This window comes from Phalacrocorax aristotelis, chromosome 1 (assembly GCF_949628215.1).
Source record: "Phalacrocorax aristotelis chromosome 1, bGulAri2.1, whole genome shotgun sequence".
NCBI lineage: Eukaryota > Metazoa > Chordata > Aves > Suliformes > Phalacrocoracidae > Phalacrocorax > Phalacrocorax aristotelis.
Genome location: NC_134276.1, coordinates 116,198,367 through 116,225,430, shown reverse-complemented (window position 1 = coordinate 116,225,430; position 27,064 = coordinate 116,198,367). Strand labels below are relative to the sequence as shown.

Sequence of the window (27,064 nt, the reverse complement as noted above, 5' to 3'; positions counted from 1 at the left end):
CCTCTGCGGCAAGCAGCACAGCTTCCCTGAGAGGATCTGCAAGGGTGGATAGCAGCCAGTCGTCCAAATGTGAGAAGGCCGGGTGCCAGGAGACGGAGCAGCCGGAGGAATGCCTGAAGGCAGCCCGGCCATACACTCCCGGTAAAAACCTTCAGGTCAGGATCAGACGAGTGTCCAGAACAGCGAACTTCAGAAGGTGGTACTTGTTATTGCTGATCGACGGCCTCCAGCTCCTGCAAACTTTGCTGTCAGGATAATGCTCTGCCTTAGGCTTGTTGTTGCGGTAGGAAACGAGTAGGAAGAGATTTCTGAAATTAATAGGGCTCATACCGAGCAGAGATTTGTAGATAGCAATCAGCACTTGGATTTTTCTGTTTCCCCTGAAGAAACCTTTCGGAAGCCCCTATATTTATTGTAGCAAAGTGTATGCTGTATGTGTATTGTACCCTTGCGGAAACTTTGGACTAGCTGTAAAGGATAACACTTAAGTTTGTATATCTACCTAAATGGACTCAAAATGCAACAGGAACAAATTACCAGAATGCTATTAAAAGAAGTGTATAGCTACCTTAAAACCTGTATGCCCAAAACTTAGAGAGAGAGAAAAAAAAAAAAAATTAAATGTGCCTGCAGGAAATTGGATCTTTTTTTAAAAAGTATTACAGCCGAATGTTTCAGCGAAATGCTTTCTATAAACAGGGAATCCTACTGGGGTCAGACAGAGCTATTTTAACCTTATGTATTCATCTAACTGTTCTGGCCAAGGAGATGCGTGTGTGTTTGTGTGTATATACACAGAGAGAGGAGAATATAAATTTAGAATTTTTGGTTGAAGGCTTCAATCTTTGGCTGCTATTGAATGCAGGTAAACTTCAAAACAATTTTTTTTTTTTAAAGGAAACTTGAAATAATTCATCCTAACCTGAATGAGGAGAAAACAAGAGCAAACAAGTGCAGTCATTCCAGGCTCATAGGCTGGGATAATGCTAACAAGCCATGTGCGTAGTCTTTTCCATGTGAGGAATGGTATCAAAAGCCTTCAAGCACAGGACTGCAGTAGGGTGGCTTGCGGGCAAAAATGTGTGTGCAGAGGTAGGCCGTAAATGTATTTGAGTAGGACTAGAGCCACTACCACCAGATACTGGTTTTCTGCATATTTTCCAAGTAGAGCAGTGCACTTAATTCTTTTTTTTTTTTTTTTTTAAACATTGCAGACCAAATGTGGGAAGGGAAGAGAGACTTCCCAGGCTAGTTGAAAACATACCCAACCTGCCACCTCGTATGGGACAAGTGGGATCTTCCTTCCTCCCAGTCGAATTTCCAGGAAGAATCCCTAAGGAGGTGAAGTGTGGCCGATGCAGGTGATGCTTGACTATGGAGAGTCCACGCTGCTTAACCTTGGCCGAGCTTCTCACGGGGCTGAAACCCATTAGCGAGGCGCTTCCCTCTCCCACCCAGAAGTGACGGGGGACTCGCCCCCGAAGCCAATAAATAAATACCGCTGGGGGCCCAATCCCGCCTCCGGGTGAGGGGATGCCGCGGGACCCCCGGACCGGGGGGCAGGTGCTGCGCGCCCGCGGAGCCGATGGGGGGGGGGGGGGGGGGGAGGCGGGGCGCGGTCCCCGCCCCCGCGGCCGCTCCCGCCACCACCGGGACGCCGCCGCGCTATAAGTGCGGCCGCGGGGTGCGGCGGCCGCCGAAGATGCGCTGGCAGCCGGTGCTGCGCGGCGCCCCGCCGCGGCCGCCCTGCGGGGAGGAGGAGGAGGAGGAGGAGGAGGAGGAGGAGGAGGAGAAGACGAAGGAGGAAGAAGGGGGAGGCGGCGGCGGTGGTGGTGGCGCGGGGCGGCCGCGGCCGCGGCCATGAGCTGCTCGGACGTGGCCATGCAACAGCCCGCCCCGGCGGCGTGCGGGGCGCCCCGCTATCTGGTCGCGCCCGCGGCGGGCTGCCCGCAGGTGAGCGGCGGGGAGGGAGGGTTTGAGCGGGGAAGTGGTGGCGGTGGGGCGGACTGGAGGGTGAGGGGCGGCTTTTTGGGGAGCCCTCCCACATCCCCCTTTAGCGGGCTGCATAGCGCATCGCTGGCTGGCCGGGGCGGAGGTCTCCGCCCCGGCCAGCCAGCGATGCGCTATGCAGCCCCCGGCCTGATTTGGAGATGCGGGGAGCTGGTGAGAGTGCCCCAGAGCAGCGCAGCATGGTAAGACCTTTTTTTGAAAAGAAAAACGATTTCCCCCCAAATTCTTCTATTTGCGGGGTGGGTGTTGGCTTGCTCGGCGGGAGTGGGAAGGGGGAGAAAGTTGTTATTTCTCGCCTTCCTCGCCCCCCCCCCCCCCTCCGCCGTCGCTCCTTACTTAACGAGCCTCCCCGCTCGCCCGCTTTGCCGGGGCGGTGCGGTCCGCGGGCGCGCACACGGGCGGAACCTCCGCCGGCGGCGGGGGAACCCGCGCTGCTCCCCGCGGACCGGCCGCGCCGCGCCGCTCACAGCGGCTCTCCTCGAATATCGGCTCCGGCGAGTTTCCAGCTGAATTTGTTGATCAGATGTATTAAAAAAAAAAAAAAAGTGAATCAGGAAATTCTTATCAGGCTGACAGCATTTTTAGACTATGCAGTGCGTGGGTGAAGTGGGACTAATATTGACTTGGCCCTAATGTAGTCATCTGAGAATACATTTTTTGGTTGTTGCTGCATTCCATAAGGTTTTATCATTATTATCCATGAAGATTGTTTTCTCCGTACATGGGAAGTGACCCCTAATATCAACTTGCCTGGGAGACATGAATATGGGCTAAAACATTAAAATTCCAATCGCGTGTTATTGGGTTTTTTCTTTATTGTTGGGAGAGAGAGCACGTTTGCAGAAATGATACCCCAGCAAACTTTTCCAGGTTGCTCTTGTTGTACATTGTAAATGCAGGCTCTGGAAAACTTGCGAGTTTTGTCTGTTGCAGCGTGCCTTCATTATTGTTTCTCCTCTAATCTAGGTCACAGCTTGCAAACCCTTCCATCTATACAGTAATTTTACTTATGAACTTTTTTTTACTGCATGAACAAATCATGCAGGTTAGCCTGCATGATTTGGAGGGAAAATAAATAAATAATCTCAAATAACTTGACTCTTTGACTAAGAGACCTAGAAGTAGAAAACTGTAATTGAAACTTTGGTGAACTTTTTGGCGTTTAACTCTGTAGGTGATCAGCTGTATTCCTCTTCCAGATCTGGGGTGTAGAACACACAGTACGTGAAAATCTATTGAACGATCATTAGCAGCTGTGTCACGCTCAAGTGCAATTGCTTTTTATTTTTAAACAGAATCATGAAGTTTCTCCACCAGCTGAAAGCAGCACCATGTATTAAATGTCCCAGAGGCACCCTAATGAATGCCAAAGTTTCTTGAAATTTCATTTTAAATTAACTGAGTTATTGTGGGTCATGCTGCTTAAGAAAAGCGGAGGTAGATATGCAAGGCAAGAAACATAGATAACTCTGTTGAGCCAGTACAGCTCATGGGCTGTGGCCAGCACGGTATATCCCATTACCACCAAAAAACATTCTAAACCTTGCCATCCTACATGGTATTGATAATTTGTTTTAGTTAATCCTGCTTGTGCCTATTTTCCTGAAATATTTGGAGCTGGAGGGTCTTCACAAACTGGTCAGATGTCAGACTGGAAAACCGAGCTGTCGTTGCTGAACTAAGAATGTTGCACCCTACAATTCTAGCAGCTGCAAACTTTAGAGCAGTTTATGTATTTTCTCTGAATCCAATCCTATTTAAATAATAATAATTTAAAAAAGTATACATAGAATGAACTCATGCATGTGTAGTTGTGGTGGAAAGATTTATTTTTTGAGTAACGAATGACATTTTGAAAGCCTCTGTTACTTCAGAATTGTCCTGTCAGGGACATTTAATCAACTGGTAAAGAGCATAAGAAAGAAGGATGAAGAATCTGTTGCCAGGTTTTTGTTTCTTCTTACACATGTGTTCAACATGTAAAATGCTCCTGCGCTCTTCGTGAGGATGATGACCATTTTAAAGAATGTTCTTTGCCGGAATTAAAACTGTGGTTTAAAAATAACGGTGAGGGAAGATGAATTAGTGGGATATCTTAAAAATAAAGCTCCTCATTGGATCTGATAAAGTGGAGCTCACCCTCAAAATATCCAAGGACTCTATTGAAGCATTTTTCAGTGTTGTACTACTCTGGTCTCTTTCAGTACCCAGTAAAATGGTTTGTTTTCTGAGAGAGAGCTCCCCCGTGCTGTGCTCCTGTTGGCTTTCCTTGTCTTCTCAGTGCGAGGAGACGTAGGTGTGTTGTTCTAACTAAAGCTTGTGCATCTTCATAGGTATTTGTAGTAAATTTGTCACAAATGTGTAATAGGTTACGCCTGCTTTCGCTATCAGTTTTGCACCCTCTAAAGAGCCAAGGCAAGATCCTTAGCTGTGGAGCTGCTGTTGCAGGCGTAAAGGCTCAAGTTCTGGGCTGCGGCGTCTCTCTGGAGAGGTAACTTCATCGTGTTTTATAGGTCGCGTGCCACGTACGTGGGTCAGGAGAAGAGTCTCCAGCAAGCGGCTGGCACTGTGTCTCTGTATGCAGTGAAAGGGGTTTGAAAGGTGGTCTCATTTTCTTTTGTTTTTTATTCTTTTTTAAATAACAGATTGCTTTTAAATGATGGACTAGCACGCACCCGGGTTGCACAGAAGAGATCTTTTTTAAATTTTTTTTTTTAGGGGGTGGTCCATCATGCCTTTTGAAAGTTACCCCACTCTAAAGTTATTCCCACATTTCTGTATCTGTAGTTTTCACTCCCTTAAAATCAGCGCGGAACTGATTTTTGCCTTGCACAAAAATGCAGAATTTCTGGAAGCTTAGCATTCACCAATCTGTAGCCAAGAAAGAACTTGCTGGCAAATTAATTCAGATAGGATTTTTTTTTTAAAGCGCTTAATGGACTGAAGCCTGAATTCCTATTGAATGTTAATGGCAGTGGAGGCTTAGCACCTTAGATCTTTGAGATTGCTGAAGTCCAGGGTGTTTGCTGGAGGGAGTTAAGTGGAGTATGGATATACGAATGCTTACACGGTGCCAGAAGGAACTGATGAAAATGGGGTGTGGCCCTAATTCTACAGATAAATCAGGGTTTCCATATTCCTTTGCCAAAAGACAGAGCGAGCGTGTGCCGGCGTTACAGTAAGAACGCGTTCCTGTGTGCGGTAAAGAGCCGTGCCTGTGCGAGCGTAAAGCCCTGCAGAATGGCGAAATTAAAACGCTCTTCACTCTGTGCTTTCCTGCGGGGCTGTGCAGATGTAGTAGTAAGTTTTGACTTTCTTACAGGTTGGGTGAGGAATGGGTGTAACAGAGCTGCTCATTCGAAGAGACTCTGGAAACACATAATCAGTGAAGAATCCCATTGTACTCTTGGTGCACAAGAAATGCTATATGGCTTGCCACGCCCTGTCAATCTAGGTATAGCAAGGTGCAGAGCTGAGGCTAAGGTAGGATTCACTCTGGCTCATGAATAGCTGAGCTTAAGACCTTTGAAATGGGAAGTTACAGTAAATGGTAGTTTTGGAATTTCTCCGTGGTATGTAGATGTAGCGAGCTAAGCCAACACCATCCTTGCTAAATCAAGGCTTGCATAAAGAGTTGTGATATGCTCAAGTCAGACTTTCTGCTGGCAGTGCTGTAGACAGACTTTTTCCAGATAAGGGCTTGTCTCCATTAGCAAATTAGGTCGCTAACTCAACTCTTCCTTCCAAACTAACAACATTGCAGACAAGGACAAGTCGCGTTTAACTTTGTGTCAGCTGGCTGTAGCTAATCCCTAATTCACGTACTGTAGCCTAGTTTTTCAGTGAAGTTCTTTGTGTCACATGCTCACAGCTTTGAAGAGGGATTATTATACTGCTTATACAGTGTGGCATTTTCAGTATCTCATGCAGCAGACAACAGCTTCACATTTACTTTTTGTAGTTCAGATGCTTTCTCAAGGCTTGTTCTGAAGCCTGGTGGTTGCTCTACTAATGACTGCACTGGAAACTGCATCAGACCCATATAACTCACCTTTAAAGGGTACTTTCCGAATTACAGGTTTTAAAATCTGGATTAAGTCTTGCCCTGTGGGGGGGCTTTTGTTTTGTTTTGTTTAATCCCACCAGAGGCTACTGATCTGAAAAATCTGGCTTGCTTTACCTTGTTGTTCTGAGTGGGACCAAATTCTATTTTACCTTCCTCTATCTGCATAAAAATAGATCTTTAGACTTTAATTGTACACCTCTGTTTAGAAGTACAGCAAGAGATGTAATAAGTTAATTCTTTTTCCACTGCTTCCCTACCTCAGTGGAGCACAGCAGGAGCTCCAGGCTCTACTGCTGCAAATCCAGCAGCTCACCTGCAAGCAAGCACACGGCTTTGCTCTCGGCTTGCTCATTTGCGAGGGTAGACGGTAGCATTTTGTGTTTTCAGGGCATGCCGTAGATACCACTTTCAGACCCAGCATTCCATGCTCTGATTGCTTGAAATTGTCGTCTTCCTTGAATACTTTCTGTGTTATCAGCAGGAGCCTGCTTGGCAGACAGCTCCACAAATGGAGGACTGTCCGTGATTTGCCTGGAGTTTGTTGCTGGAATTCCTTCTCAGAAGCTTATGTCAAATGACAGCCTTTTTCTCAGGATAGGGTCATATAGTGTTTCCTCAGTGTTTCTTTATTTTTGGTTCCTGTTCTTTCTCTCATAATGGAAAATCTGTAACAGGTGGCCACAGGCACACCAGACTTTCATGCTTGGGAACATAAAGGACCATATGCTGTATGATGGCATGTATGGAGATAATAAGTTGTAGGAATAGGCAACCAGCTTATATGTAAAATAAGAGCTGGCCTGAATTTTCAATTCAGACTTGGCTAAACTAAAATGTTCTCTGTTTTCAACTGCTCAGTTGTTTTTCCTCTTTTGCTGCCTACTAGCTGGTTTCAGCTGGAAGTGAATTTTTTTCTATTTGCAAAGAGGAACGTTCTGACATTTTTACCAGACACCCTGGGTGAGATCTGGGACCCTTGAAGTCAGTTGGACTTTTGCCACTGGCTTTAATGTGGCCAGAATTTCACTGCGTAAGAACTGTTTTGCTTGGTTCTGGATAGGGTATGTCAGAAAATAACAGGCATCTTCAAGACGGGAATTTTTTGTGAGATTTTGGACCACATGCTTCCGTGGTCTAAAAGTGGTCATTCTTCCTCCAGAAGACAGGATGATGCTTAGCCAGCACAAGCCTTCTCTTTAATATGGCCGTATTAATGGTGATTTGTTACTGACCTTTAGTTTCCTTTTGTCAGACAACTTGCAGAAAGAGTTTAAATTCTCTTTGCAAGAGCCTGTTTGTGAGTATATGAAATAACAAAAATAATGTTGGTTTAAGCTGAATTCAGCCCACGCTGTACAGCATTATTTACCCAGAGGTTGTAGCATTCATCCTTCAGCCACGAACTTGGGCCTGTTATCTAAGATGCCATCAGGTGCTGTAGACGTTGGGTTTCCCTAGTTCCTGGTCTGCTAAGCTGACTTTCATTTCTGTATTCTGGGTCTTGGCCAAGATGAGATATTGTGTGTTTGTTTTGTTTTGTTTTTCAGAGGCTGCTTAATCTCAGTCTCTAGTTTTTAAGGAAGAGAGAGGTGAAATTCATTAATATATTAAAGTATTGGAGACCTGAAAGTAGGGAAGAAATAACATTGTGTTTGGTCAGAAAATACTCTTTGTAAAGATCTTACAGATACTGTTGGCTGCTTAAAATATATGCCAGAACTATTTGTATGGAAAAAGTGCAAGTGAAACTGGGCTAGCCCACATGAGTTATCAAAAACCTAACCTGGTGGTTTTTGTTTGTTTTTGTTTCTTCCCCCTGCCCCCACCCCATGATGGTGGGGCCAATTCGTTTAGCAGTTGATGATCCTGCATACTTTTCCACTCACACAAAAGCAGCCAGAAATGCTATGAGAAGATTACTGTTAGGGTCAGAACAAGAAAGACAGAATTTGTGTGCAGGCAGGGTTTTTAAAGGGAGTTAGGGGGAGAAAAACATTATTGGAGGACGTGTACAGTGGAAAAGGTGTATATACACTGCATACAAGGAAACTTCTTTAGCCACTTTATCTCACTGTAGTCTCTTACTTAGAGTCCTGTGATGACAGGCTGATAATTTCTTCCTGAAATACCAATCAAGTAGATCTGAATCTTATCAGAGGCTTGATGCAGTTTTGAAAAATTTAATTTAGAACTCCCATCCTTCGCAAAAAACGCACCACAAAGCACAACTTTTCACTGTAAATCTTCAGTCTGCACACAAGGCTTTGCACTTGTCCATCAGTACCACCATCTTTTTTTTTTTTCTTTTTACATTTAAAAAAAATTAAGAAGACAGATTTGGTGTTTTCGAAAACAACAAGTGCTCAGAGTATCTTGTAATGACTGCCCATGGACTGGAGGGGAGGGAAGAGAGTTGAAATGGAAAATGAATCAGATTCTTAGGCTGTGGAGGGGGGGAACATTCCTGCACAGAGAAGCGACTCTGGAGATAAGTTTTAATTTCCTGAGCTCCAGTCTCTATATAGGAACATTGAAAGACTTCCTTCCTGAGAAGCAAGTCAAGCCAGGGGTTACATTAAATGATGTGTTTCTCTATATAATCGCGTGCTTGTATATGTATTTACATACTCATGGTATAAATACAAATAGTGTACCTGTAATGACAGAAGTCCGCTTTTGAATGCATTGCATGAATTAAAGGTCTGGCATATACACTGCACCTGAGATGTCAATATATTATGACTAGATATATTACCATATCTGTTTAGACCTCTATAAAGGATCTCTTTCCTACTTTGTCTCTATGTAAAGAACAAAACCCAACCAAAAACAAAGCGAAAAAACCACCCTCCCCAGCACTTTTCTTGCATTTTTAAGAGGAACTGGGTTATGGTGCACTTTTAGGAACGATCGAGTCACTGAGGTAGATGTGTTACAGACTTCTAATGCATATATATCCTGTATATGCAATAGTGTTATAACCATTTCTGTCTTACTAAGGACTCATCGTTCCGTGATTACTTAGGCAAAACCATGAAGATCACTAAAAGTGATACCTTAGTAAGCATTTCAGGAACAAATGTTGGGAGGCTTTTTCTTTGTTTATGGAAGGCACAAAGCATTTGCAGAAAAGTATATGTCAGCCCCAATTCTGCATTGCCAAAATTAGTTTCAGAGCCTCAGGCTATATTTCCTTTTAGCAACTAGTTTCTAGTAAAACTGTTTTAATTTGCCGTATCCTTCTTTGGTTCTTTCCTTTTTTAAAATGAATCCCTCAGTTTTCCTTTATATGTTACAGGATTTTGGGATAAAACTGTATGTCTAAATAAGTAATTGTGCTACGCAGAGCCACAGTATAACTTGTTTTGTGAAGCACAGATTTACTTGAATTCCAGACCATTGTCTAGGTATCCCATACTGTAAAACAAAATTACTTACATCCCTCATTGCAGTTTGTGTAACAGCATCAGTATTAAAGTATTACTGAGATGTTCTGTTTGTCAGTTAACCTACTGCAATATCAGACACATTGCTTAATTTCTACGAGCTTTTAGTATTATAGGTTTTAGTTCCACTTGTCAATAGCTGTTTCTTACAATTATTTTTTCATAACCATTCATAATTAAAAATAAGCCTCACAGTATCTATTTTGTGTCACAATGAGAGAATTTGTATCAGCTTACATGACTTTAGAAAGCACTGAGTGTAAATATATTGATGGTATACAAGGTCGGAAAATGACTTTCGATTATTTCTAAATCGGACAAGCCTATTTATTGTATAAATGGAACTTTATAGACTGTGTAGTTTAACTCTTTCTTTAGAACAACTTTGGAAAAAGGGAAAAAAACTGTAAACTTAAAAGAGATTCTGATGGCGCTAAAGTGTTGCCAAGCAAACCATAAAAGATAAGTTAAACTGTGATTCTATAGAAAAGCTATGAAATACTTCTACATATGTGCTGTAGTTGTTTTGGGGTTCCTGAAGCTGCCTGTGTATAAAGTCAGCTGTGGAAATGGCTAGCCAGCTAAAAGCTATCATTCCTGCAGCTTGACTGTTGTGGGGAGGTTTTTTTTTTTTTCTGTGAAAACAGTTGTAAAGTGGAACATCTGAAAAATATGTTCCATGCAAAATGGATCTTCACACACATTTATTTTGACATTTAGGTTTGATTTGAGAGAGAGGGAAGATTCTGAAATAGTCATTCACAGATGGCTTGTGCGGGTTTTATTTTTTTTTGTATGCCTCTCTGTGTTTTTGGTTTGGGGTAGATTATTTTGCATGTGTTTGCAGACTTGTCAGTTCCCCTCTTCCCCCAGATCGCGTGTTTAATTTTTTATGACTTGAATTTTCATCCTTTTTTCCAGACGCTGATGTTTGAAAAAGAAAAAGAAAAAAGGAAAAGGGTCAAAAAACCTCCTATCCCAACCCCAAAACAACAACAAAACTCCACCCCAAACCAGCCAAACGCCACCCCCCCTCCCCAAACCCTACTCACCATCCTAAGGCATAGCTCCCTATGATAAAAATTTTCTTGGCAGCGAGCGAGAATTTATGTATTTGTGGACTTTGATAATACAGTGGCAAATTTTTCAGGAAGCACCAAATTCTCCCATTTTTACGTCTTCAGCAATAAGTAGATGTGGGGAGTCCGGAGTCTCAACTGGGGGAGCGCAGCCGGCAAAGCCTGGTGCATGTTCAGCTAGATGGGTGAAATGCAGACGTTGTGTTATCTGGCCACCCTTCCACAGAGCTGGACTTGACCCCTGTAGCGTTTACTGAAGGGAATAACCTTTCCAGTTGGGAGTCAGGAGTGAATTCATAGAATTGCTAGATCCTGTCTGTTTTCTTTTGAAGGTATTGACTGAAAGCCGTTGCTATTAAACTGTGGTTGTGAAATGTGCCTGAGCAGCAGGTCCATCTGGGTGTGAGGAATAAAAACTCTAAGTGGCGCTGGTAATCTCTTCTTTGTGAAATGTCGGTGCAAAATATCCTTGTATTTCAACTGTAATTATGAAATGACTATTCAATGTATTCAGTAATTTTTCTTTAAGGAAACCAGATGTTGAGCTTGCACTGAATGCCATCAGTGATACATCTCTTGTTTGTTTTTAATCCCAGAAGAAGTTAGCTGTATACAACAAGATGCAGGAGTCTCTGGAAGTGACCCTTCCCAGCAAGCAAGAGGAAGACGAGAAAGACCAGCCTGCTGAGATGGAGTACCTTAACTCTCGCTGCGTCCTTTTCACTTACTTCCAGGGAGACATTGGTTCAGTAGTGGATGAACACTTCTCAAGAGCTTTGAGCCAAGCCAGTAGCTTCAATCCAGAAACTGCCCTTACCAAGAACAAGGCAGGACTAAGTCCTCTGTGGAGAGGTAAGAGGAGCAGTAACTTGCTGTCTGTGGTGTGGCTCACTCGGTCTCTGTAGCAGTAACGCGTATTGCATTGCAGCTGAAATTTTGCTCCTCTGTGGAGGTAGAAAAATCCCCCTCAAATTTGAAAGAACCGAGTTGCTTCTTGGGGTTGAGTGATCTGAAGTATTAAAGGGGAAAGAGGTGCCAAAGGAGTGGAAGAAGCAGTCATCTCCCTCTCTTGCCATAGCCCGCGGCTCTGCCGAGGCCTGGAAAGAACAGGGCAGAGCTCATGTAGCTTCAGAAATGTCTGCTGCAAGGTTGGAGGCTTATTTTTAAGCTCCAAGTGTGAAACTTGGCCTGTGAGGCAAGAGCAAAGCTGTTCGGAATGCTGGCCTTGGACGTGAGGAGACCCATGCAGCCTTCTCGGGTGACTTTGCCAGGCGATTAAGATTCGTCTACGGCTGCTTTCCAGGTAGGGAGGAGCCAGCACAGGCTGGAACAGGCTTGGGTGCAAGCCCTGGCCCACGTGGCTGCAGCCTGCCCAGGGGCAGAGCTCGTAGGGAGATATATCCATTGCTACTGGCTTCGCATGTCTAAAACAGGGACAACATTACTCTGCTTCTGAGCAGGGAGTACACAGGTAGTAGGTGCTGTGAGGCATTTGCTTACTGCCATAACACTTACCTCTTGTAATGAATATAAGCATGATCAACATAACAAAGAGCAGATCTTTCCAGATAAACTAGGCAGACCTTACAGATAAGATTTCAGAATCAGTGGCTGGAGAAAGCACGCTGGTAAGGTGCTGTTTCTGTTCTGTTGAATGTGGCAGTCTGAGTAATTTTTCAGATCCACAGCTGCATTATTTCTGATCATGTCCATACGTGGACTGGCAAAGGGCTGTGAACTAAGAGTTGTGAGCAATGGCCTTGCATCGGGTTGAGTGAGAGAGATACCATGAGGATCCTTGTAGGAGTGGTGGTGGTGTTCATAATCAGTGATGTTGAGCTGAGAGTGTATTGATGAAAGTCACAGATAATAAAGAGAGACGGGACTTTTGGAAACCGCTGTGAAGAGAGAACTAGCACAGAAGGGCTTGCTTTCCAGAAAGATGATGACAAATCCAAGGAAGTTTAAGCAAAGGTCAGCCCAAGCGGCTAGGGAGCTAGAGGAATTTATGGCTTGAGCCGGGACCATTAATGTTAATGGGAAATTTTCCGTCGACTCGACTGAGTGCAGGATTGAACCTATGCTCACTAAAAGGGAGACTGGAGCGTTTATAAATGGCCCAGACAGGCTATAAATGTTTCAGAGATGGGATCAAGGCAGTCCCCAGAGACCCCGTGCCTACAGCAAGCCCTCCTCACTGGGCTGGGAGACATACCATGGGTGGGGTTGTGTGTCTTCTCTTTGGCCTCAGACATACCCTGCTATTTTTCCCTGGCCCCTGGCTCCCCCCACGGTTACACAGCCTTCCCCAGAGGGCTCTGCAGGGGACAGGGTGGCCTAGCATAAGGGTTCTTCAGCCATGATGCCTCCTGACCCAGTGTGCCCCTTGCTGTCAGCAGGGAATGGAGGTCTGCATGTCCTGAAAGTCTTCTGGGAATAAAGTAAGGGGATATGCCCTCTGCCGTCACTGCACCTGCTGAAGTCGTACGAAAATCCCCAGGGAGGCTGCTGGGCAGGGCTGCTTGGTTCTGCGGTGTGGACGCTGAGAAAGCTGAGGGTATTTGCTTCTCCGGAGAAGGGAAGCTGACAATAATTTTATCAGGCACAAATGAGTTTCTGAAACATGCCTGCTTGAAAAGAGTGGGGAAGGAGAGATGCTAACACCTTGGTCTTCTGGTTGCTGTACAGTTGTCAAAGATGCTCAGTTACAGCAAATGGATGTGAATTTGTATCCCATTACCTAAAGTTAAAATACTATCGGCCTGAAGGTCTTGTATAAATAACCTTCATGGGAAGTCATAATTTTTGTCAATAAATTACTCAAAGATAAGTAACTAAAAGCAAGCTTTTGCATTTGCAATAGCCATTTTGGAAGGTACAGATTTAAATGGGAAGTGTGTAGGCATGAACTGGCTACTCGGCTCACTGTGTTATTTCTCCGTTACCTGAAAGGAGGGATTAGTAATGTTTTCTGCTTTTTTATCATCTTGTTGTGGGATTTTTGTAGTGTCCTGATGGAAGAGCAAACTGTACATTCATCATTAAGGTGATACTGTGGGGTTTTTTGTTTCTATGAGGGATTTTGCTTACATATAGAAAATAGAACCTGTTGTCCTGAAAAGAGCAAGTTTTCATCCTTTGTACATTGAAAATACTGATCAGTTTAGGCTAAAATAAACTTCAGGACTGACTTTTTATAAAATATATTTCCCTATAACAGGCTCCAGTAACACGGACTTTGAATATTCAATTGTAGGCGTAGCTACCTGAAGTCTTTTGCAGGGGCTAATGGAACTAATGACATCTTGAAACTAATGTTAACTTAATGGTATTTTTATCAATGTTTTTTTCCTAGCTGAAAGTGTTGGGTTTTTTTTCTTTCTTGGGTTTTGGTTTCTTTGGTTGGGGTTTTTTTTTTTTCCTCCTGCCTTAAGTGAGAAGTAATGTATTACAGAAAATTCCATACATTGTCTTCTTTACAGCATGTGCGCTTTGGCATATTTTCAGTGCATGTTGGCCAGCCACCATGAATATTTGCATTAGTCACCACTTCGTGGGATCTGAGATGTTGCCATCTCCCTGCCTTCCTGTACTTAGAATAGGAAACTGTGGTAACCGTATTATCTTTCCCGGCAGACAATTTTTGTTAAATGCCTCCTTCCCTGCTCCTGAAAGCCCTTGGAAACTACTGAGATTATTTTAATTTCTTTCTCAAGGACAACGCTGAAATGGCTGTTTCTCCATTGCCATGTCCCATAGAGGCCAGATATCTGATATGATGGTGTCTGTAAAGAGAATTGGTTGTCCTCGCTATTTTAAAGGTGGAACAGAAAGGACACCCTTCAAACACCGTGGAAATGTGTGGTAGTTGGGGTTTGTGGTTCAACACAGAGATGTTTGTTGTTTTGGGTTTTTTTATGGGGTTGCTGCACACTTAATACTTAGTAGCATCCTCTGTGAGCACTCAGGGTGGATGAAATTTGCTTGCATGTTCATACAACCTAGATGGACCCTGTATCTCTAGTGACATGACTTGACCTTAAACAGTGAGGTTGGTCTCTGCAGCTACACTCAATGGTGTTTCGGTGGGGGCTGATCTATGACAGTTTCTGACAGCAGTAATGGCTTTGTGAAATGTGCACAGGTTTGAAAAATGGAGATGACCAAACATGTTTTCTGTGGTCTAGACCTTCTGCATGATTGGTAAAGCCAATCTGGTATGAGATCTGGGATGAATTCATCTTGGCAAATTCAGTGGCTTAAAGTGCTCTCTCCTGATATTAAAGTTGTCCTGCAGATACTTTGTGGTTTTCTGTGCTTTTTTAAAGTGAAATGGTTTGGATTTAGGGCTTTTCTGTGCAGATAACAGCCAGATAGTTTCCAAAAACTCTCGATTACAGAGATTGATTTTCCAGAATACTGGCAATGCATCGTCAAGCTGTGCTCCTCCATTAAGCAGTGAGGAAAACAACAGACTGGACATGAAGAAGCTTGGTTTTGCTTTTTTTTTTTGTCAGCCCTGCTGCCAACACTGTAAGCCTTGCGCACTCTCTGTCTTGGCCTAATCCCTTGTAACAAGGAACGGTTTACAAACAAGGAACAATAGCAATTTCAAAGGGGTGCTGAGGCTTCTGTTATATGCTCAAAGCTCTCTCCAGTCTTCTAGCATGAATTAAAATAGAAAATCACTGCTAAAAAAAAGAAGCAACCTTTTGAAGAAAGCCATGTTGGATTATGGTCTGCTGGATAACCTTGCAGCCTCTGAAGTGGTTTGGCACGAAGAGAAGTGCTCTCTGTTTGTCCACAGCACATTTGCAAAGTTTATTTCTGATACCAGAAGTTAATGGGGTTCAATAAACTGCCTAAATCAAAGCTAACTGATGTGTGGAAAAAATTTCTAGGATTTTAAACCAGGTACACAAGTGTCCTATTGATGCAGTCAGAAAACACTTTTAGGTTTTGTTTCCAAAATATTTTTGTCAAAGCGAACTTCAGAGGCAGGAGTATTTGAAGAATCTGTTCATTCTCAATGGTGTCTTCACCCAAGTCTCATTCCAGTTGCTTGTTAAACAAAGCAAAACAGAAGGTCATTTAAAAAAAAAAATAAATATTTTTGTAAATGTTATGTGAGGACCAGAGGATTCTTTGCCTCGTCAAATATTAAATTTCCCTGCTTTATTTCTCTGTAGGCTGTTTTTATGACTGTTCTTTCATCAGAGGTAAAGTCCTGTATTTTTATGTTTCCATCTTTGACTAAAAAACCCTATTTGAGCTGAGACATATTGAATGAAGCAGTACTTTCAAACATTACCTGGCAAAAGGATTGTGAGAATGGAGATGCCAATACTTTCGTACACATCAAAACCACTAACCGCTCCTTCAGAAAAGGAATTTTTAGAATGTGATTTCATAATGTAGAGGAATTGGAAGCTATTTAAATACAACTTGAGCCCTAGCTGTAAGAAGCAGGAAGGCTTTAATTTCTGACAAAAGCTTCTTTCAGTTACATAGGTGAATCTGCTTGTCAGATCCTGCTGGGTACAGGGCAGTGTATGTTCTGTAAGGGACTAATGTACGATGCATTAGATATGATCTTTATCCCATCAAAACATGCAATTAGTCTGAGAAGGTCTGGTATTCTTCATTTACCAAATGTCTCATATTCTGCAGTGTGACCTGGTTCTCTGTCCTCAGAAGCGTTTACAGCCACAACAGCTGCGTTTCTAAGTGACATGTTCTGCTCCTGTCAGGAGTTAGCCTCTCCTCATAATTTCAAAATTCCTGTACCAAGATCCTCAGAGACTTGTGACTCTTCAGGCTGGAGAAGAGAAGTCTTCTCAGGGGGATCTTAACAATATGTGCAAATACCTGATGGGAGAGGATGAAGTTGAGGGAGCCAGGCTCTCCTCAGCAATGTTTGCTTCCAGGATGAAAGACAAGAAATATGAATTAGAAAACAGGAAATTTCATCTGAGCACAAGAAAACACTTTGTTGTTTGTTTTTGTGGTTTTTTTGTTGTTGTTGTTGGGGTGGGGTTTTTTGTTTTGTTTTTAATCTTTGAGGGTGGCCAAACACTGGAACAGGTTGCCCAGAGAGTTTGTGGAGTTTGGATCTTGGTCAAAATCTGACCTAGACACAGTCCTGCACAGCCTGCTCCAGGTAACCCTGCTTGAGCAAGAGGGTTGGACTAGATGGTCTCAAGAGGGTCCTCTCCTACCTCAACTCTCCTGTGATTCTGTAATTGCTGGGGAAGCTTGAGTTCAGTGATACAAATTTGAAAGATTAGAATATCATTGTGGGGTTTTTGTCATTGAATTTGTTGTTCAGCTTCAGTCATACTTCATTTCTCTCCTCTCTGCCAGAAAACTCAGCAATTTCAAGCCAAAGGAGCAGTTTCCCAACTTCATTTTGGACCAGCTCTTATCAGCCTCCCCCTCCACCATGCTTAAGTGGAGTACACCCTGATTTCCCCGTTACTGCACCAGGCACCTTCCCAACACCAGAGCCCGGCAGCTGGCCAGGACACGGCCTTCATCAGACTGCCCCACCTCCTCCCCCTGCTGCATCTGAATCCTGGCATTACCCTTTAGCATCTCAGGTGAGCCCTTCGTATGCACACATGCATGACGTGTACATGCATCATCATCACCCTCATCCACACATGCACCATCATCATCCCAGCTCACACCGTGACCCCCGGTATGGGTCCCTGCTGATGCCTGCAGTCCGCACAGCCAGGATTCCTGCTCCCCAGTGTGACGTGACAAAGACAGATCCCGCTGCTGTCACCAGCGCTACCTCAGCATGGGCTGGAGCCTTTCACGGAACGGTGGACATTGTGCCAAGTTTTGGGTTTGACACAGGTAAGGTGGTTTGATTGTGTCTGTGACTTGTTTTAGCAGGAAGAATTTGAGTAAAGTGGAATCCCTGCAGCTGAAGCAGGTCTTGTTCTCAGAGCCTTTCCCATATATATTTTCAAGTGGGAATCCCTCCTGAAATCGCTGTTAGGGCAGACGAGCTGTGAAACATCCAGCTCTTGCTGCCTTTTGCTGAGAGACATTTGTCTGCCTTGGTCCCATTCAAGCCAAATGAGTGTGATTTTTGGTTTAAATCTTGTGGGAAATGGTTAATTAAACTTCCATGTGGAAGCTTCCGGCTGCTTCAGCTAGTTCATATGTTCATTCGTCAAAATATAGCTCCAACGAGGACTGGACTAATAACTTGTCAGTACATGAAGGCTGCATCCTACTCATCTAAACTGGACAGAGCAGCATTTCCTTCCTGTGTAGTATCCACGTCTCACATAGAGAGTAGAGATGCTGGTTGAGCTGTGCTTGCCATCAAACTAAACTTCTTTCTGCAGGGTCTAGGCAGAGGTCTGTGGATTAGATCCATTTTACTGCAGGGTCTGTAGCCATAGGACAGCCTCCCTAAACTACATCTGCAAGCTTTGACTGTCAGGCTCTCATCTCAGTGTTAGGAACAGTCCAGCAGCCCTCACTGTTCGTAGCTGCTTGCGATCAGGTGATGGGTGACTAACAGTTTCCAGTGCATCCATCCTGGAGCTCGTATGCACTATTGAGGTCTCCTTTTTCTGCTTCGTACTTGTCTGACCAGCAGCAATCCTTGCAGATTAGTACTTCTTAAACATGTTATGTTATTTATTAAGGAACTACTAGGTTTGCATCCCTCTTCCTTTTTCCTTAAGGTATCTGTTTGTCTTCTTGATAGCTCTAGCTAACTGATTCAATCTGTGAGAAACACTTCCTTGCTTTGATCAGTGTGCAGGGGAACAAAGAATTGGTGGAGGAAAAAAATGCTGTTTCTTAAATATGAAATAACATGAATCTGATTATAACTGAGCTAACCTAACACAAATATCTCTCTTCCCTTATTAGCAATTGGGAACAAATAATCTCTTCTAAATACCATGCCACTTGGTGCCTCAAGAAATTAAGAAAAAGCATAATAGGCTTCTTAACACTAGACAGTTTTATATCTATTAATAACATTTCCAGCCGTGCCAATGATACAAGAGGAATTATATTTTGTGCTTTTGGGTATGTGTTGTGGTTTAGCCCCAGGCAGCAACCAAGCACCACGCAGCCACTCGCTCACTCCCGTCTGGTGAGATGGGGGAGAGAATCGGAAGAGTAGAAGTGAGGCAACTCATCGTTTGAGATAAAGACAGTTCAATAGGGAAATCAAAAGATGCACACAGAAACAAAGCAAAACAAGGAATTAATTCCCTACTTCCCATGGGCAGGCAGGTGTTCAGCCATCTCCAGGACAGCAGGGCTCCATCACATGTTAACAGTTACTTGGGAAGACAAACACCATCACTCCAAATGTCCCCCCCTTCCTCCTTCTTCCCCCAGCTTTATATGCTGAGCATGATGTCATCTGGTAAGGAATATCCCATTGGTCAGTTGGGGTCAGCTGTCCTGGCCGTGCCCCCTCCCAGCTGCTTGTGCACCCGGCAGAGCACGGGGAGCTGAAAAAATCCTTGACCAGTGTAAGCGCTACTTAGCAACAACCAAAACATCTCCACATTATCACCCCTGTTTCCAGCAAAAATCCAAAACATAGTCCCACACTAGCCACTACGAAGAAATGTAACTCTGTCCCAGATGAAACCAGGACAGTATGAAATGATAATCTGACAAGACTGGGATTTCAAGGTTTGCCTTTCTAAAAATTCCATAATGGGAGCAAGCTACCCTCTCTGAAGTGTGAGCAAATTGTCACTGTCACAAGCCCCCTGGTCTGACAGTAGCCCCAGCAGTCCAGCTCCAGAGTTATAATATTTTACTTACCTTTTGGGGATGGAGCCAAGAACTGTGTAAGGGACTGTTAGTCAGGAGGAACCACTTCCTGGCTTAGGTATGAGTCCAGCCTAGGTTGTGGGTTGTTTCAGTGCTGGGCAAGTTGGTTTGCTTACAGCTGGTTTCTTGGTAGTAGTACGCATAATAAACCAGGTGCTTTTTCTTCTGTAGGAACACAGTACCGCAAAAAGGACTATGGGTTATAGCACTGCCTTACAGGACTAATACAGCCTTTGCTCAATGCTGCCCGCTTCTTGTGAAAATCCCTATGGAGGGGTACAGTTGGATGCTAATTTTATGAGGGCCCTGATTTGGCAGTGCTTAACAGTGGCTTACATGTCTTGTAGTTGTCTACTCAGCATGGGAGGCAGTGGAGAAGGCCTGAACTGTTAATTTCTCACCCATGCCTGATGTATGGGTTTTAGTTCATGAGCTCCTGTGGGGGATAAGAAAGAGGGGAAATGTGTGACTAGTTTGCAGGAACAGAGGATCTCAGCAGAGCAATGTCTCACTTGTTTGTGACTATTCAAAATGGCCATGCACTGAAACACAACAGCAAAACCTTATAAGGCAGGCCCAGTTTGGCATGTAAAGCTTTGGAAACAAGGGAGCAAGCAACAAAACACAGCAGTTGGTGGTAGCCTGTGACATTACAATCATTTGCTTTCTTATCCTGCACACTCATCTCTCCTATGCTCTCCAAGCAGAGGCTTGCTGGGAAGGGCAGGAAGGCTCTGAGCTCCCTTTTCAGCCTTGCCTGCAGCTTGTAGATTTGAGACAAATGCTTTAGTGACAGGCATTTGAGGCCTGATCGCGGTGAAAAGAGGGAGCTTAATTGTCCCAGTGTTTTGCATGCATCTCAGATGGTGTCGTCCCAGGGAAGGTGTGTTGTGCCGCTGAGGAGAGGAGCGGGCTGCTGAAGCACCACACTGAAGCATCCAGCACAGTTGAGGCTTTTCTTGCTCTATGTTAACTCCAGGGGAGAATTATACTGGATCCACATCACACAGAATTTCACTACATTTAACTCTAATGTGAGACAGCAAGCTCAGCAGGGAGGCTAAAATCTGAAGGGCCTGGAAGCATGTACTGGTTTTGTGCAGCATTGAAGTGGTTTCTTCAGAGTAGGATAAGGCCATAGTGGCAAGAAAACTTCAGTTCTGGAAGTCTTTGCTCATATATCCCTGGAGAATAAAATACAATAACCTGAGGAGCTGTCAATATATCAGATTCTATGAGCTTCAGATGATTTATATAAAAAAGCTCATTTGGTATATACCTAGACATTGCTTTTCAGAGTCCGTCAGATACGAAAATTATTTCTCCCCCCTTCCCTTACTGTGGGTCACATTTCTTGTGCTACTGTCACATGTGATTATAGAAACATTTGCAAAATTCCTCACGCTGAATTATATGGAATGATAGTGTTGGGATCAGGGCAGGCTGGCTGTAATCTTACCCTCTTCCAGCTACATTGTTGCATCTCTGCCATACTAAGCCACATATTTGATCTCATGAATGGCTGATGCTGAATCACTTCAAAGGTTAAGAGGGGGTTCCCCTTGCATGCATGGTATAGTTTGGGAATTTATGTTTCAGAACAGATTGTGTAGGACATCAGCATTTCACTGTTCATGGAGCTAACAAAGTATTGATCTGTCTTGCACATCTGTTTGAACTTACATGGTCCTGTTTTAGAGGATGAAGAGGGATTTAGCTACCTGATTCCCATTAAATGTGGCTTAATCCTCACATTGTGTGCTGCAAATTAACCCTTTTGGAAGCTTCTTTATTGGTACAAGGGGGATTAAAGAAAATGCTAGTCGACATCAATACCTGTTACGTTTGTGGCGGCTGGTATGCAGTGTCTTTCCAAAGCTGAAGCACCCAAGCTATAATGCTCAATATAAAAGGATGTTTTATATCAAACATTGATATAAGCACATTGATATAAGCACAACACGTTCGTACTTTAGACCACAATTCCCTGCCCTGCTGATGTCAAGCAAAGCAAGGTCAGCCCCTAACAGCACTGACTGCAGTTCACAGCATATGTACAGAGAGCGTTGCTGCAGCCATAATCTCAGTGTCGGGGCTAAATCCTTGTGTTTACGTTAAAGGTGCACAAGCCGAGTTGAGCACTTAAGACCAGGGAGGTGGGGAGGGGAACTGCTGTCTTGCAGTGGAGCTGATGGTTACGGCTGTCAGTGTTTTCCTCAGGAGCAGAGCGGGAGGCTACAGAACTTTAGGTGGTCAGTCCGATCCCGCTGCACTGGGGAGGAGGGCAGAGCAACTTGCCCTGCTACTGCAGAGCCTAGGAGGATATCCTGTCCTGCTGTTGGGCAGATGTGCTAGAGGAGGCTTCCTGTAGCCCCAGCATGCTAAAAGCAGAGCAGGATTATGGCATATCTGAGGGCTGTAAGTCTATCTTAAAATTGAGGTGCACATCCTTTATCATAAGAAGTTATGCACGTTGAGGTGCATAACTTTAAATTTTGGTGAATTAATCAACATCCTCTAGTCCTGGCTTACTATGGAAAGCCCACTTTTGGAAATGCCTGTACATCAGTGTGTCACGTTGAGTATGGAATTTGAGTGGTCAGTCTACTGCCTTCTGTAGAGTTGTTTCTCTTCACACACACCCCATGAGTTTGTCACAACTCATTAAGATTGTCTAGATGTTCCCACAGAACCTGCATTCTGCTTTGTGGCAGTTAGCTATAACGTTGGTATCCCAGAGACAGGGAGTTGTGCTGGTGTGGCGGCACTGACTTATGCACCGCAAGCGAGGACGTCTTTGCCAAGAGGAAAATATTCTTGCAGCAGGCTGCAACTGAAAGCTTTCAGTTAGTAGCAGGGTTGCACTTGGATGACATGTTAGGACTGCAGGTAGCCTTGCCATGAAGTAGATGGGAATATAATGAGAAAAAGGCATGGAAAATGTTCTGCATTCGGTTCTGTAACTAAGGCAACTTTGGTTTTTTAGATTGTTTTCTGTGGCTGTTTAAACTTAATAGCTATACCTTAAACCTCCTTGTTACAGCTACCTCTGTTTGTTGCAAAGATACCTAACTAAGAAGGTGTCTGTTCAGCTGGTTATTCCCCTTTGACCAGTTGCTACCGTCAGGTGGACATCCTCCTAAACAGGTGTGTGTGTCATTTTTTTTAAAGCTGCTGGGAACCATATAACCTGTTGCCCTTCTCATCAGCTTCCATTGCCTCTGGTGACCCTTAGTGCTCCACTGGTGAACTTAAATTACTTTCTTACACTCCAAAGGGTTTCTCCTGCCTGACTCCCCTTTTTTTGTTGTTGTCTTTGTTTAGAAAAATTATAAACAGCAGGGGTAAAATAACACAAAATTGTCATCACTAACTTTGAGGGAGCTTTGAAAGAAACTAACAGCAGTTTATGGTGATTCTGCCTCGAAAACAGGTAACTCTTAAGCAACAAGGAGACATCCTCACTGAGTAAAGAGCCTCTGAACGTGTTTTTATAGGCATGCTTTAGTTGAGGGATATCCCAGGTTTTCCAGTCTAAAAAAACAGGTGCAAGTGCATATGAAATGAAGCAGAAAGCCACTGAACATGCTATAGCTGTGTGCTCTGCTTTCCCTACCTGTTTACTGCTGGACATGCAAGTGTTTGGACACCGCTTGGGAATCCTCACATGGATAGAGCCATATACTGTTATCTTTTATGGGACTATTAATTGCTTTGTAGCTCAACTCTGAAATTATGTTGATCATCATTAAAGATTTCACTGCTTGTATTCCTAAAACAAAGAGGTGGTGGTCAGATCTGAACCTGTTATGCCTATTAGGCTTTCTGAACACATGGGTCTTCCTTTGTGTTTCACTATGTGATCAGATATGGAAATGAGAGATCCAGGGATGGATCTGTCCACATGGTTCTGTGAATTTTCACAGGTTAACGATCAAATGGTCGTGGAACTTCAATGCTTGCAACATCACTGGGGTCTGGAGTTGCACCTACTTACAGTAGTGGTAAAATTGGCCCTAAAGTCTTAGCAGATCAGGCAGTCAATGCATTGGTCTTAGTACACGATGTAGCAGGGCAATATATAGTATGACACAGAGGGGAGCATTGCTGTCTATATAGAAATAATGATTTACAGTGGGAAGTGCACCTTCATTTTACGAAATGTGATTTGCTGGTTCAAACTGTCAAGGGGCAGGTTTTAAATCAGTGAGTCCTAAATGCCTTACTACCTATTAAAATACTCGCCTGCACCTCACTCCTTTCTACTTGCCCTATAAACGAGCAAGAATGTATCTTTGGGAAGTTTCATCCTCACCTCCCCCTCTACTGTCTGGATTTTAGGTATACGCCCTGTTGGGTGTAAATCTAGCGAAGATTGAATCCCTCTGGAGCAGAAAAATCCCAGATTATAACACAGGTTCCAAGTCTGTAATGCTAAGTCCACAACATAGCACCACATTTATTAGATAGTCCTCACTTTTTATAAAGGAAAATGTTAGAGGAACTCGTAACAAATGCAAGCTGAAAATCATTAATTTTTCCCATGTGGAAGCACTAGCCATTCTTGGCTAAAAATCTGACACTCTGTAGGTGAAATTATTTGGGTTTTTTACGTGCTGCAGGAACGTTTTCCCTCTTTCCCCTGAAAGATGAAATGCCATAGAAACTGTGAGATCCTAAAGTGTCACAGGCCTTTTCTAAAAGAGGTAGAGTCTGTGGCTGGCCCCTGTGAGGAAAGGTTATTCTGTTGCATACTGGATTGTCTGTGCAGACCTTGCTGGAGGATTTTTATCACGCCATGCCATGCTCCAAACAAGGCCAAAACAAGGAAGCGCAGACAGGGTTTTATCAGCATTCCTGAACTGCCTGAGCCAGTCTAAAATGTAAGCGTGGTTTAAGCTCACCCCACATAAACTGTAAAGTTGGGAGCAATAGCAATCAATGTTACTAACAAGTCCACTAGGCTGGTAAGTTTGGGGGCTTTTTTTGTTTTGTTGTTTGGTTTTTGTTTTTTTTTTTTAATCAAAAATGTTTATCCTTACTTTCGTTGCTGGGGGAGGGGGAGGAAAAAGCTCTCTCAAATTTTAAATTTTCTTTTTTCCTTTTCTGGCATGTAGGTCTACAGCATCAGGACAAAAACAAGGAAACTTCTTGGTTCTGAAGTCCAGCTAAATTAAGACCAGCTAGAGCTGGAGTAAGCGCAGTTGGGCAGGCGATGCAACAGTTGTTGACTCCTTCTGCATGGGGCAAAGGACACACATGAAGATGAAGAGCCAACCATTCTGGTTTTGCTATTGAGCCTTTTGTTTGTAAGGCCATTTATGGGTCCCACAGTGTTGGAAAAAACCAAAAACCTAACTTCTCTTTCTTTCCTCATCTGAGCCTGCTGCAGCTGGGCAACCTAACTCCTTTCGCTCCTTTAACAGTGTTTTGTTTTGTTCAGCTTGATATTTTTATGAACAGTCTCAATTGTCAGGAAAAAAGACTCTCCCTTGACTACAGTGCGCCTCCTTTCAGGAATACAGTATTTTGTAGCTCTTTGTGCATCTATTTTTGTAGAAATACAGAAAGTTTGGGTAAGGATTGATGGGCTATTTTAGGATGACATATTTTTTTAAAAAAAATTGTAAAATTGTTAAGTTCTGTTTAAAGAACTTGCTCTCAGAGAAGCACTGGCAAAAAAAATGTATAAAATGCTATTTTTAGATGTCTGTGATGTGTTTGTGCATTTTGAGTTTTTTGTTTTGTTACCTCAAATGTCTATCTTTCCTTTCTTTTTAAAGAGCTAAACCTTCCTTGTTTCCACATCACTAGATTTTGATGTTTTTGTCCTTTTGTTCTAGCTTAAGCAAGTGTAATTCGCACCTAAAGTTTCAGCCAAATATTTTTCCTGCTGGCGTTAGATTGTAGTAAGGGTGTTTTTATTTTCTTGCGCCTAAAGGTGGCTTTGTGCTGTGCCGATTGTCAGAAACTTGCAAACACCTTTAGCATGGAGGAAAGCCTGGGGTTACAGGAATTGCATTTCCAACCCATCCATTCTTTCAAAATGGACCAAATACTCTTACGGATTTAAATCAGACATGAGTTTGGGCTTCATCCACGATCCATTGAAGCTGTTGAACACAGTCCCCTGTGGGTTATGCTTCAGGCCCTCATAGTGCTTGTCAATATCAGTATACTCTTATTTTAATTCATGAGGGATGACTTTCAGCTAAGCCATTTCAAGGGTGGTAACTTATAACATCAATATTCAGGAGAGAAGTGGCAGTTTTATAAAACCATGCGACTTGTGGAAACAAAATGTTTTCAACTAGCCTGATACGTTTGCTGAGCACCTCAAGGAAAGCGCTGAAATTTTCAACTCCTGTTGACTTCAAGACCTGTTTGTCTAACCTAAGATTTGCTGTGGGCCTTATGAGACCCAGCTCCAGCTCTTGAATTTCTTGAGAAGTTGCACGTGCTCAGCGTGCATAAATTCAGGCATCGCTGCTGTCAGGATAAGCACCTGACCTTGGAAATGACATAGTCACATATAGCCACATGGCTCTGCAAAGTTTTTGGGAAACCCAATTTCTGGCCTGGGCCTTGGATCTGACTTGATAGTAAGGACTTTAGTGGAAGCCAAGGTGAACATGATGCAATCCTGAACAAGGGCTGCAAGATTAACCTTGACAGCCACAGTCCGGCAATGGGCTGGAGCTGGGTCAGCCCCCATGCCCAACCCTAGTGACTCCAGTGTGAGTGTCAGCATGTGCTTAGGTGGGTCTGACCACAGGATCGGGGCGTGGGTTGCCAGACCCTACCTATTGCTTGGAGATGTTGCCCTTCTCCTCTGTGCACCCAGGGTCCCTCTGTGGTATTTCCCAAGGCTTTTGTAACATATTTTTCTTACCACTGTTTTCAGACATCCCTGTCTGAAAGACAAACCAGCTAAATGGAAACCAAGACATAAGCACATGGCTGAGATAAGAAACAGTTTCATTTTAAGGCAAAGAACATTATAAATGTAGGTTTGTCAGGTGGAGACCACATGGATCTGCCTGTGAAAGGGGAGGGGGAGTGTTGGGATATGCATGCCACTCCAAGGTTCAGGCCCCCTTCCCTGTGCTGCTGCTTCTCACCAGGCTTTTTGAACTTGCTCCTATGAGGTGTTGAGCGTTCTCTCTTGCCACATGAGAGGGCTTGACATGCTGGCACTGGAGGCATTAGGATTATGTCACAATTTAGCAAGACCTTTAAGTGTGTACCTTGTTGATTTGAAGTTTGAGACAGCATAAAAGTACTGAATGGACTATGCTTAAATATTATTTTAAAATAGTAGGGTTGTAGTTTCTGTGTTGGGATGCTGAATTAAATGTGGTGGGTTTTTTTTCCCTCATCTTTATAGTCCATCAGTATTTCTCTTAATAAATTTCACTCTCGTGACAATTCTATGTATTATTGCTGCTCTGGTGGAGATAGCTCCTCAATTTGTCAATTAATTCATAATGCAATGGGAAAACTGTATGGGAGGGAACGTAGTAATAGCTGACACGCTTCACTTTCTTATCAGGACAGTACAGTTCAGGAAGTATCTCAAGAATAAGAGTTCTGACTTAAGAATTCTGACAGTATTAGAAATACTGGGAGGAAAAAAA

The 27,064-nt window shown here is 43.5% G+C and overlaps 1 protein-coding gene across 2 annotated transcripts; it reads left to right on the top strand.

Moving 5' to 3' along the window:
- The first annotated feature begins 1,791 nt into the window (after positions 1-1,791).
- Positions 1,792-26,855, top strand: VGLL3 (vestigial like family member 3). Of its 2 annotated transcripts, none has more exons than XM_075102299.1 (4): positions 1,792-1,953; positions 11,198-11,453; positions 16,965-17,465; positions 24,545-26,855. In XM_075102299.1, the coding sequence occupies exons 1-4, from the start codon at positions 1,861-1,863 to the stop codon at positions 24,586-24,588; spliced, it is 894 nt and encodes a 297-aa protein (XP_074958400.1). In that variant the 5' UTR covers positions 1,792-1,860; the 3' UTR covers positions 24,589-26,855. The 2 variants fall into 2 exon arrangements, with proteins under 2 accessions (XP_074958400.1, XP_074958408.1); XM_075102307.1 differs by having other exon boundaries at positions 1,807-1,953; positions 11,201-11,453.
- Positions 26,856-27,064: the final 209 nt, after the last annotated feature.

Excerpts from the sequence above, each read along its gene's own strand:
- VGLL3 (XM_075102299.1), top strand. The coding sequence starts at position 1,861 with ATGAGCTGCTCGGACGTGGCCATGCAACAGCCCGCCCCGGCGGCGTGC. Across the intron at positions 1,954-11,197 it reads CCGCGGCGGGCTGCCCGCAG|AAGAAGTTAGCTGTATACAA; the intron begins GTGAGCGGCGGG and ends TTTTAATCCCAG. Across the intron at positions 11,454-16,964 it reads ACTAAGTCCTCTGTGGAGAG|AAAACTCAGCAATTTCAAGC; the intron begins GTAAGAGGAGCA and ends CCTCTCTGCCAG.